The sequence below is a fragment of the Antechinus flavipes genome, chromosome 1 (genome assembly GCF_016432865.1).
Source record: "Antechinus flavipes isolate AdamAnt ecotype Samford, QLD, Australia chromosome 1, AdamAnt_v2, whole genome shotgun sequence".
In the NCBI taxonomy this organism is placed as follows: Eukaryota; Metazoa; Chordata; class Mammalia; order Dasyuromorphia; family Dasyuridae; genus Antechinus; species Antechinus flavipes.
This window is the reverse complement of record NC_067398.1, coordinates 501,674,809-501,688,186: the sequence shown is the minus strand read 5'-3', so window position 1 is coordinate 501,688,186 and position 13,378 is coordinate 501,674,809. Positions and strand designations below refer to the sequence as shown.

Here is a 13,378-nt window from a genome sequence, read left to right as displayed (position 1 = left end):
AAATTGGCCCAAGCAATTCTAAATTAGCATAGTACCATGTCATAGATCTATCATTAGAAAGAATCTTAAAGGTCATCTAGTCCAGTAGTTCTCAGATGTATGTTTCTCAGAATCTTTATGGTAATTAAAATTATTGGAGATCTGACTAAAGAGTTTTTGTTTATGTGGATTATATTCATAGATATTTACCATATTAGAAATAGAAACTTATTTTGAATTTGTAGCTCTTCTGAAATGGTGTCAGAGACCCCCAGGATTCTCTGGATTACATTTTGAGAACCACTGACCTAGTTTAATTCCTTTACTTTTTAAATTTTTATTTAATTTTATTTTTCAGTTAATAGGCTTTTTCTTTTTTTCCTGTATCACACACCTATTGGTAAAAAGTCTCTTAACAAATGTGCATAGTTAAACAAAACAAATTTCTTTGTTGTCCGTGTCCAAAAATAAGTTTGTTTTCTGCATCATAAACCTATTACCTCTAGATAGTATATTTCATCATTGATCTTCTGTAATCATAATTGATCTTTGTATTAATTAGCATTCTTAAGTCATTCAAAATTTTTTGTCTTTATGATTTTCTTATTATATAAATTATTCTGATTCTGCTCACTTCACATAAAATCTGTTTATACACACTTTCCCAGGTTTCTCTTAACCTACCTCTTTCATCAATCTTATTGTACAATAATTTTCCATTACATTCATATGCTATAATTTGTTCAGCTATTTCTCAATTGGAGAGCCCCTATCACTTTCTTAATTTCCAGTTCTTTCTCATTATAAAAAAGAAGTACTATAAATTTTTTTTTGAACATATAAGTACTTTTTGTCTTTCTCTGATTTCTTTGGGATATACTTTGAGTGGGATATATTTGGGATATATCTCTTTGGGTGTTATTGCTAGATCAAGTGATAATGCACAATTTAATATCTTTTGGATATCATTTCAAATTACTTTCCAGAATATGGCTGCACTAATTCACAGCTCTATCAAAAGTGCATTGATGTGCCTATTTTCCTACAGACCCTCCAATACCTGTCATTTCTCCTCCTTTTTTGGTCATTTTTGCCATGTTGATGGGCAGGGAAGACCTTTATCTTATAGAAGAGGAAACTGAGGTCCAGAAAAGTTAAATAATTCCTTCAAAGACAACTTGTTCATGTTCAAGGTCACAAAGTTGGTAAAAGTGATATGGCTAGGAATCAAACCCAAGTTCTTTGCCTCCAAAACCAGTGCCTGTTCCATTGTACCAGAATGTCTCACCAAGGTATGCTTTTGGAACAAGGGGCTGCCATACTGTTTAAAAACAGGAGCACTTGCATTCTGTCATACAGGTGGGATTGTTATCTCCACTAGGAGAGCTGGAAAACGGTTTTGCTCCTGGAAATACACATACACACACACCCTAACCATTCTTTCCTCTATTTTCCTAAGCTTCCGCAGGTTCACTCGGTCTAACAGCGTGACAGCAGCAGTGCAGGCTGACCTGGACTTCCATGAGAACTTGGAAAACTCTCTGGAATCTATAGAGGACAATACCTGCCCAGGACCAATGTCCAGGCAGTTTTCCCGGGATGCCAGCACCTCCACAGTGAGCATTCAGGGGTCAGGAAACCACTACCATGCCTGTGCTGCAGATGAGGACTTCGACACAGATTTTGATCCTTCCATTTTGCCTCCGCCCGATCCTTGGATTGACTCTATCACTGAAGATCCCTTGGAGGCTGTTCAGAGGTCAGTGTGTCACCGAGATGGTCACTGGTTTCTGAAGCTTCTTCAGGCTGAGAGAGACCGGATGGAAGGTTGGTGCCAGCAGATGGAGAGAGAAGAACGAGAAAATAACTTGCCTGAAGACAGTAAGTAGTGATCAAAATAATATTTTAAAAATAAGAATCATTTTATTTTTGTATTTTTCTGCTTCCAATCTAAGCATTTCTTTTTTTAATAAGATTTTTATTTTTCAAAATACATGCAAAGATAGTTTTCAACATTCATCCTTGCAAAACCTTGTGTTCCAAATTTTTCTCCCTCCTTCCCCTAGACAGCAAGTAATCCAATATAGGTTAAACATGCAATTTTTTCTAGATATATTTCCACATTTATCATGGTGATCAAAATAATATTGATGAGCATTTGCACATCTATTAAGGTATTTGTTTTTTTTTTTTTTTTAATCTCCTTATTCTTTTGACTGGCAGATAACCTGCAAATTCTTTTCAGTTTTACACCTCCAAATGATAGCAAGTAAAAAAGCTAGGTAAATTCAGCTGAGAACTCAGTATAAACTAGTGTACACATAGAAAGATGTAACACTTTTCTCCAATCAAAATTTGTGATAGTTACTGATCTAGTGCCTGAAACTTATAATGAAGAAAGTCTGATGTTTCATTAGTAGGTCCTTTTAACTGCAGGTGTTCCTATAGACTAATGTTCCATACAAACAATGCCACCATTTATTTATTTATTTTTTTTTTTGGCTATCAGGTGTACCTAATCTTGCCTTTTCAACTAGTGGAAACTCCTTGAGCAAGTCACTCAATAAGTATTTAGTAGGCACCTACTATGTGCTAGGTATTGTTCTGGGCACTAGGAATATAAATATAATGAATGAAACAATCCCTATTCACAAGCAGAATACATATCTAGATAGACAGATATAGACAGATCAAATATATATACAGAGAGTAAAGACAAATAAATATAATGTAATTAAATGTTTGGTTCATATTTCTCCCTTGTGATCTCTTTGGGGAAAAGCCAACCAGCCAAAATTAGCAAAATAACTACGTGATAATTTTGATTTTGTTTTCTAAAAACTAAATATATATACATATATGTGTATATATATGAAGATATTATATGTGTATGTATGTATAAAATAAAATCCCCCTTTCCCTCCCACTTACTGCCTTACCCCCATTAAGCTTCTGTCACAAATATACACAAGCAAGCAAATCCCCACATTAGGTATGACTGAAGAAAAGTCTCATTCTGTACTATGAGTCTATTACTTCTCTATCAGGAAGGGAATAGTGAGTAACCTGTTGTAGAATAATTTTTGTAGAAATATAGTTTTGTTATTTTCAAGTTATATAGAATATCTAGAATTAAGTTTACAAAAGGTTAACCAGTAGCAGTCTTTGGGAATCCTGCTTAAATTAATTCAAATACCATTTTATACACACAAAGAAGTCTTATTTATAGAGAAGTGGGTGTTTCTAAAGAAGCTGAGGGAATGTGAAAAGTTTCATACCTAAAATAAACTTTCCCTCGCAAATTATTTTTAGCATTATTAATTTGCTTAACAAACATTTGTTCAAAGATAACATAAAAGTACATTTCAGTTCAGTTCCTATAGGAATTAACACAAATTCTAAATTAATGGAATCTGATCCATAAGGTTTTACTGTATTTTTGATTGGTGGTGGAGCATTCCCAGTGCATATTGTTCTGGTCAGCCCTAGTCAGACACATTGCAACTTGATTCTAAAATAATAATGTCATTTTGGTCCTCTTCAAGGAGGAAGCACAACAATCAGTCAACTGAACCATTTGTCAAATGGTAGATAGTTGACCTTTGAACAGCAAAAATGATAAACAATTTACATTCAGAAATGTCAATAATAGAAAAGATTAAAAACTTCCCTAATATCAGGACAGGGGTTCCAACTTTTTTCAGTTTCCATATCTTTTAGCTTACATGAAACCTTCCCATATTCCCTAGTCAATATAAAAAGAAAGAAACCTTAGCATTTAGCATGAATATGCAAATAAGAAATAAACTAAAGAAATTTGTTTTTCATTAAAAAAAAGCTTTATTTTTCACATGTTGTTAAATCATAAAGTTGTTAAATATTTACCAGAACACAATTATATAACTGAGATCTTCAGTTCTGTTTATTGTCAACTAATAGTTTTATTCTCAATATAGTTTTTGAAGGTGATATCCACATATCATGATCAGCCTCATTTATTTCTCCTTTTAGATTAGGTTGAAAACTGGACTGACAATTCTGATTCACAGAGATCAATTAAAGCCTGTAAGCATATTTTGGTATGCTTTGGTAAGCATATAAAATATAGTTCTCCAATGGCACATCAATAATTTTGCAACTTCACTGGATGGAAATCAATTTGGTGTTTCAGGGGTTTTTTTTTCTAGTTCAACTTTTTAAAAAAATCTCATATTCAAATCTCATTCATATAGAAATTATTTCTTTACCTGTTTCTTTCAAATTTTTTATATCTATTATAACATTTCCTCTCTTCCTACTCTGCCCCTCTCTCTAATACAAAACTTTTCCCACTAACACTACTGCTTTTGGAATAATTCATTAGATAATTCACTAAATATTCCTTGTGTTCCCTTGACCACTTTTTTATAACCATTGGTAATCCTGGCATTATAGGACTTTTTCTATAATGAAGATGTTGTAAAGTTACTTTCTAAATCTAATTTCAGATTCTACTATGCATTATTTGAGTATTCAGATGGATAGTGTTTCTTTGATTTACTTAATTTGGAGCAATAGCATACTGTGGAATAGCAGTGATTCTCAATGCCAATTCCCTTCCCCCTTCCAGTGATTTTTTTTTTCCCCATTTAAAATAGTCTGTGAAAAATAATGGCTTAAGGTCCCAAACATTCCTTATTATATTCCATCTCTATACATAGGGCTTCCTCTTTGCTTAGCTTTTTGTCATCTCAGCTATATGGAAACCTCCTTGCTGCCGACTAGCTCATTTATTACACTCCTGGGCTGATTAAGGTATTCATAAATGGAATAGAGTAAATCTTTTGCAGCTCCATTCACCAACTGAGGATCAATGGGTAGAAAGACATCATTAAGAAGGAAGCTAATTGCTTCATGTTCTCCTTTCCCCTTTCTAGGAATACCCATCATCTGTTAAATTATTAGCAGGCAGAATGCCTAAGTAAAAGAGGCTGTTGTCTTTTGTGTTATGTTCCTAAAAGCTGGTGTGCCTGCCTTCCCATGCAGGATGGGGGACTGGCAGGCTAGCTGAATTTCTAAAGGAATTTAGTGATTTAGAATTAGAATTATCTCTACCCTCCACCCCAGTCCTCTCACCCGCCTTAGCCATGGCTTTCTCTAAGTTGCTACTTACTTAACTTAGGTAAAGTCACTTAGTTTCTCCTACTGTTACTTTATTTTTCTGACAACAGAAACATCTTTATCTTGTCCCTATTCTTATAAAGCTAAATTGAATATAGGGCAGGTAAGTAGTACAATAGATAGGGTGCCAGACTCAGCTTCTTGAGTTCAAATCTGGCCCAACGCTTACTAGTTGTGTGACTCTGAGTAAATCACTTCATGCTGCTTACCTCCATTTCCACATTTGGAAATTGAGTGGAGAAGGAAATGGCAAATCACTCCAGTATCTGTACCAAGAAAACGTCAAATGGGATAATAAAACTTCACCTCAATACATGATTGCAACAATTGAGCAACAACAAAAAAGAATTAAATATCATCTTAGGATATAAGATTATTTTTTAAGTACTAGAAATCATAATTAACATGTCAATGTCAATTACCATATTGACATACTTTGCTAATAAAGAAGATTAAAGTTGTTTCAAGCCTATATAACTGAGGGTTAAGATGGTCTATTAATTACTATCAATTAATTACTATTAATTACTATCAAGTAAATATTACTGTGAAACATGTTTAATACCATTTTAAAATGCATATCAAAAATCCCCTTTTGATGAATTCAGTGATACAGTATGAGATGGAAAAAAACTTTGGACAAAACATCAGAGTTCTAGGTTCAGCTCTTCCAGTGGCTAATTTGTAATCATAAATAAGTTATCTAATCTCTTTGAGCATTAATTTCCTCATCTATAAACTGAAGGAGTTGGATTCAATGATCTCTAAAGTTCCTTCCAGCCTAAAATTTCCATGATTTAAGCACCAAGGGATAATACATTCCGTTGTTGTGGTGGAATTTATATATATCTAGCATTGTTTGAAGTAAGTGGATCATCCTTTGGGGGTTTTGAAATATTTTTGTTATTCAGATTTTTTGCTGTGGTAGTAATTCCTATAATGGGAGCAAAAATACACTGTACTTCATGCTCAAAGTTGATGCCATTTATCCCACCTTCTAGCCTTTAATAAGACATGCTTTGATGCTTGCCCCTGTAGTAACAGTATTAAATTTACACTAATCTACCCATGTTCTCTATTTTCTATAATTCCACAAGATCCCTCTCCCTCTTTGATCCCCACCCATTCCCAACAATGGCAGATGTTTATGATCTCCAAATAGATGAAGCTAAGGATTTAGTCAATGGCTCCAGTACAAAACTGGTTCACATATAGAGTAAATTTAAAACTATAACACATGGCACTAGCCTTTTGACCACAGTTTTCCAAGTAACTGAGACAATTAGCCTTAAATGTGTAGTACGGTTAAAAAAAAAATTCCAAATTCAGTCGAGGTGAGGAAAGGATGTCTGAATTATATAGGGTTTTTTAAAAATTAATTTAATTTAATTTAATTTAAAATTTTAATTACTATTCTAATTCCAATTAAATAGTATAGTATAGTGACTAGAAAGAGCTGTTTTGAAGCTTAAGAAGTGAATTCAAGTGCCACTTGATACACACTAGCTACCTCAGAAAGCCTGGCAAGTAACCTTCTTAGTGGTCCCATGTAGTACTACAAATTGCAGAGCATATGTATACCTGCATTGGAAAAAGGGATTGCCTTGTGCAGGAGTTTCCTACACAGTGAAATTAGAGAGCAAGGAAAAGAAAAAATTCAAATTATATGCTAACTAAATGTTTACAGGTAAAAGTATATCCATAAAGTCTGCTTTAAGGAAAAGGCAAAATTCATTGCAACCAGCACATCTCTACAAATGATACATCCCTAAAAGCAATTCAATCTACAATTGTTTTTCCACAATGTGTTTAGCATGCACTTTCTTTATATATTAACTAGTAGCTATTTTTTTTAATGAAAGCTTTTTTATTTACAAAGAATATGCATGAGTAATTTTTCCAACATTGACCTTTGCAAAATCTTTTGTTCCAAATTTTCCCTCCTTTCCCCCGCCCCCTCCCCTAGCTGGCAGGTAGTCCAATACATGTTAAATGTGTTGAAATACATGTTACCTCCAATATATGTATACATATTTATACAGTTATCTTGTTGCACAAGAAAAATCAAATCAAGAAGGAGGAAGAAAAATTGAGGAAAAAGAAAACAAAATGCAAGCAAATAACAGAAAAGTTGTGTTCCACACTCAGTTCCCACAATCTTCTCTCTCTGGGTGTAGATGGCTCTCTTCCTCACTGAACGAGTAGAACTGGTTTGAATCATCTCAGTGTTAAAGACAACCCTAGTGGCTATTTCTTAAGTAACATAATGCAATGAAAAGAACATTAGATTTTCTGATAAAGGACCTTGTTCAAATCCCAGCTCAGCTATCCCATACTATCTTTAAATCATTTCTGTACAATGTAATAGAAAAATTGCAGGGTTTGGAGTGAGAGGACTTGTCTCTATTATTTACACCATGCGCAAGTCACTTCATTCTCTGAGCCTTAGTTTTCTCATTCGTAAAATAAAAGGGTTGAACTAAGATGACCTTTTTCAACATAACCAATCCTTCAGTTTCCTCATCTGTAAAAAATCAGAGTGGGATTAAATAGTTTCTAAGGTCCCTTTCAGCTTTTACTGTGATTTTATAAGCTAACAATTACAGGTTTTAAGGGTTGCTGGTGATAAGACTTTACTGAAAGTACTTAAGCAGAAACTAGATGAACACCATGCCATTGACTATTCCTTCACTGGAGGAGAGATTGGATTAGATGAGTTTAAGCTTTTAAAATTTCATAACTATCAAGTTCTTAATAAAGAGAAAAATTTTAAGAGTTGTAAAAGATCTTAAACTCATCTAATCCAATCTCCCATCAGACCAAGGAAGGACAGAAAAAGCAGATTGCATTAAAAAAATTTAAATCTCTCATAGATAAAATTTTTTAAAGTACACATCAATGCTATATGATTATACCAACCCCAACTTTTTGTCTGTGTCCCCTTCTGATCAACCTTCTGTTTTCTTATGTATTTTTTAATATGTTTCATTGATACCCTTTTTTTTCTTTTTGGGTTTATGTATTTGCATCACTATTTTTTCATATCTTCCATGATACGTTCCATTCTTTTCAATAAAAGGTTTCATTTGTAAAAAAGAATAGGTATGCAAAAAAAAATTCTGTTATATTGGTCATGTTTTAATACATTTTTCAATTCTTAAGATTCTATACTTTTAGAAAATGGGGGGGCAAAGAAGGAAAATCAGATCAAATGAATAACAATCATTTTATTCATGATAAATGATTCTTGGTAGAGATGCATTCTGAACTAGAGAAATGCCAAAAATATAATATTATAGAGTACAGATAATTAAAAGGTAGAATGAAAAGGCGAGTTTTTTTCTAAAATAGTTCCTATAACTCTATAAATATGTATACATATATTGTATTTAACATATACTTTAACATATTTAACATATATGGGACTGGAGGAGGTGGAGGGAAGGAGGGGAAAAGTTGAAACAAAAGTTTTTCCAAGGGTCAATGTTGAAAAATTACCCATGCATATGTTTTGTATATAAAAAGTTATAATAAAAAAAAAGAAAAAAAACAGTTCTTATTTTCTTTGGGGGTGAAGGTGGGAGTATTGGAACAAACAAGGCTGAATTGAGAAAGCCTGGGACTTTAATCTTCCAAATCAATCTTCATGCAATCTGGAGGGAATCTAGTGGAAAAACTAGGAAAATTGCAAGATTTGGAGAGAGAAGACCTGGTTCTGCTACTTAAAACTTGTCTTAATCTTGGGCAAATACTCTATTCTCTAGGTCTTAGTTTATTCATTTGTAAATTAAGGATGTTGGAACAGATGTTTTCTGAGGCTCTTCAGAGCTCTGAATCTGTGATACTATATTTTAAGCACTGGCAAACTACTCTTGGAGTTTTGAATATTACATGGTCACTACTAAGGCTCTGGGTAAAATTGGAAAGATATCTGTTATCTTCTCATGTCTCTTTCTGAACTTCTTTTCCATTTTACACTTACTTTTCTGATAACTCCTGGATGCCCAGTGCCCTTATGTACCCTCTAGCTGTCCAGAGCCTCTGTTTCACTCAGATATACAATCCTATTTCAGGAGTTCTCCTCCTTCCTCCTATCCCTATCAAAGCTCCCATTCCTAGAGTGCTACTGACGTCAGCCTAGCATTGATGTGCAGAAATTCATACTAATCAGTTTAGGTAGCCTGATGGCATAATAGAGTGCCAGGTCTATTGTCAGGAAGATCCGAGTTCAAATTCAGCCTCAGTCACTTATTAGCTAGGTGACTGGGCACATCATTTAAGCCTGTTAAATCATCTGTAAAATGTGCTAGAAAAAAAACCGTTAACCACTCTCCTATTTTACAAAGAAAACCACGAACGGAGCCAAAAAGAGTTGGATGTGACTAACAACAACAATAATTCACAATAAGATACAGAAAGGGTTTTACCTTTCCAGGGCATCATTTGACTTTTTACAAGTGTTTAATAACTCAAATTAATTTAACTGGTACAAATGAAACTGTGGGGAGATATTTTTTCTTAGAGATGGAAAAGGAAGAAATGCTTCTGAACAGAGCCACAATTAGCAATTTTGGAACCTGGAGAAACAATCAATCAATCAATAAACATTTATTAAGTGAGCACTATGTGTCAAGCACTCTGCTGGGCACTGGGGATATAAAAGCAAACATGAAAACATACTTGCCCTCAAGGAACTAACATATGATGGGCATGGGGTAGGGAGAAAGACATAATATGTTCACATATAAATAGTAGAGAATACATGCAAAATAAATGAAATTTTGAGGGAGGAAACACCAGCATCTGGGGGTGGAATCAGGAAAGGTTGTCTCATAATGAAAATAATTCTCAAGTTATTGAGTAACTGATGGTTTGATAACAGAACGAATCACTTTGGGAGGCTGGTGATGGATCAGAGAATCTCAGGACATAAAAAGATCACTGTTGAAGAGATTGACGTTAGGTTGCTGGGCAAGGCTAGCTCATCTGAGATAAAGCAAGGATTAAGAGCTATTATTATCTGATAGCTTCTTATTTTAACTAATAAGTGCTTGCTGATTAATTGATTGATTCTTTCTAAGTGCTAGCTCAAGTTGTATCGAATTATTGAAGGAATACAAGTGTTGCCAGAACCTTTTAAATTTTAGGCAAGGCTCAGTTGCCCCCATTCTGGTTGTAACTTTGTCCTAGGGTACTTAGTCCACCAGATGGTAAATAAATGGAATCAAAAATTATACCCAAAGACATCCTCCACTATGTCCCTACCTTTCTTTGCAAGCTCTGTTCCCTAAAACAGTCATTCCTTAAAGAATCTGATTCCCTTCAGTCTGCTCATTATTCCCTGAATCAAGCTTCTGAGGACTGGAGGGAATGTTTCAACTCCTCTCTGTAGCCTGAGAGTTTTTTGTCATACTCTTAATAATAACATACATATACAATATATACCTATACAAATATATGTGGGTGTGGGTACATCTATGTGTATATAAATACACACATATCTACAAATATATTTATCTTATTTCTCATTATTTTCATCTCCTCTCCCCTCTTGGAGTATAAGCTCCTTCAGGGAAGGAACTCTTGTTTTTCTTTGTGAATTGGGGCTTATTTAGCACAGTGCCTGAAACATGGTTAAGTGCTTAATAAATAATGAATGGTGGTTTTTGACTAACTAATCTTCAGAGGCAGAGAATTAAATACTTTTCGTTATAAGTCATTATAGTTTTGGATAGTTTTATTTATTTGGAGTTCTCCCTTATATGAAACCTAAAACTGCCTCTCCCTAATTTCTACCCATTTATCCTAAGTAGAATAAATTTTCTTCCAGATGACAGCCCTTCACACTGGATAACAGCTTTTGCTTCCCACAAAATCCTCTGTTCTATAAGCTGATAAGTCCCAGTTCCTTTACCTTTTCCTGTAATATCATTTTCAGGGCTGATGTACTTCCAGGTCTCCTTTCCTTAGATGAATTTGTCAAATCCGTCCTAAAATGTAATGAGGGGAACTAAAAACATTTGAGTTTGGACTAATCAACACAAAGTACAGTGGGACTAGAACTTTTTTCCTTTTCTACCTAATACTTTTCTTTTTTTCTTTTTTTTTGTTTGTTATTCTTTTATTTTTAATTCAAGCTTTTTATTTTCAAAACATATGCATGTATAATTTTTCAACATTGACCCTTGCAATCCTTGTGTTCCAGTTTTTCCCCCCTTACCCTCACTCCCTCCCCCAAATGGCAAATAATGCAATATATATTACACATTGTAAAATACATATTAAATCCAATATATGCATACATATTTATACAATTATTTTGATGCACAAGAAAAATCAGCTCAAAAAAGAAAAAGAGAGAGAGAAAATAAAATGCAAGAAACAACAATAAAAAGAGTGAAAATGCTATGTTGTGATCCACACAGTTCCCACAGGCCTCTCTCTGGATGCAGATGACTCTCTTCCTCACAAGATCACCCAATGATTTTCTTAGTGAAGCCTAAGAATCCTTTTGGTTTTTGACTACCCTATCAAATTATTAGCTCATTGAAGTCTTTTTCACATGAGCTGCTCTCTAACCATATATCCCCATCCTATGCTTGTGTAGCTGATTCTCAAATTCTTTTTATCCAAAGATGAATATTCTTTTTAAAAATTCCAAATATTATAACTTAGCTATTCTTTTAAATGATTCCATTCTACAGACATCTATTGAGGCTCTGCTATATACAAGGCATAGTGCTAGATGCCAGGGATACAAAGCCATGAATGAAAATAGTCTCTTCAAGAGCTTTTATTCTACTAGTAGGGAAACAAAGTGAACACAGATAAGTAAATGTGAAATTAATTTAAAGCAGTTTCAGTGGGGGAATGTGATGAGAAGGGACACTAACAATTGAAAAAATTATAAAAAGGTTTCATATATGAGATGGCACTTGAGCCTTGAAGGGAGCTTGGTGTGCCATGAGATAGAAGTGAGTAGAGAGAACTTTCCATGCAAAGATGTGAAAACAAGAAGTGAAATGCCACATCCCAGGAAATATGAACAGGTCCTATTTGTCTGCAACTTAGAGATATATACATAATCATCAAGGGAAAGTAGGTTGTAAGTCAGATCATGAAGAACTTTATGTGCCCAAGAAAGGAGTTCCTAAATAGGTTTCTTTTGAATTGCATATTTTGCATATTTTATCAGCAATCTTGTTTAAGCAGTTTTATGTGGCTATTAAAATTTCTGTTAATTATTCTTTGAAAATACTTGGTGGATTGGCTGGGATATATTTTCCCTATAAGCTTGTACCATACACTTTTATTCATTTTTTTTTAGGCACTTTACAACTGTACTGAGATCTTTCTAGTGAGAGATCTTGCTTCTAGATTCAATTAGTGTGAATGATGAATCCCCTCAAGTCTACCCATTGTGTTCGAATTTGTCCTATTCGAAGTTATATTTATGTAAAATGTGATAATTGGTTCCAGCCTAATGGAAATGTGCAGGGCAAAAATGTCAGAGGATTTGTTATCACTAATTGGGACTTAGCTGGAATGTTAGTATGCAGTTGTATTTTCATAATGTAGAGTTTCAAGATACAATCCTAATTATACAGTAATATGCATATCGAATTATTCACTAGAGCAGGAATTCTTTTTTTTTTTTTTTTTAAGAAAGTGAGAAAATTATACTTCAATTTGCACTCATAGTTCATCAGTTCTCCCTCTGGAAATGGATAGCATTTTTCTCATTGTGGGTCCTTTGGATTTGTCTTATTGTATTGATCAGAGAAGTCAGGTCTTTCACAGGTGATTGTCATCAGCATTACTGCCACTGTGCACAATGATCTCTTGATTGTTCTAACCTCACTTTGCATCAGTTCATATAGGTCTTACTATGTTTTTTCTAACACCACCACCTTTGTCATTTCTTACAGCGCAATAGTACTCCATCACAATCATATGTCACAACTCCTTCAGCTATTCCCCAGCTAATGGGCATCCCTCATTTTCTAAATTCTTTGCCATCACAAAACTAATTTTAAATATTTTTGTACATATTCGTCCTTTTCCTTTCTCTTTGATCTCTTTGGAATACAAATCTAAATAATGGTATTGCTGGGTCAAAGGGTAAAAAAAAAAAAAGCACAATATATAGTCTTTGGGGTTCTCCAGAATGGTTGGACCAGTTCACTATAAAGCAGGCATTCTTAACCTAAAGTTCATGAATATCAGAAGGTCTATAAAC

The 13,378-nt window shown here is 34.0% G+C and overlaps 1 protein-coding gene across 9 annotated transcripts in view; it reads left to right on the top strand.

Moving 5' to 3' along the window:
* DLGAP1 (DLG associated protein 1) overlaps nucleotides 1–13,378 on the top strand; it is a 1,118,212-nt gene that overhangs the window by 1,069,434 nt on the left and 35,400 nt on the right. For all 9 annotated transcript variants that reach the window (XM_051970400.1, XM_051970401.1, XM_051970402.1 and 6 more), the window contains one exon: nucleotides 1,439–1,860. In XM_051970400.1, coding sequence (XP_051826360.1) covers nucleotides 1,439–1,860 — 422 coding nt within the window. The remainder of the gene's footprint in view (nucleotides 1–1,438; nucleotides 1,861–13,378) is intronic.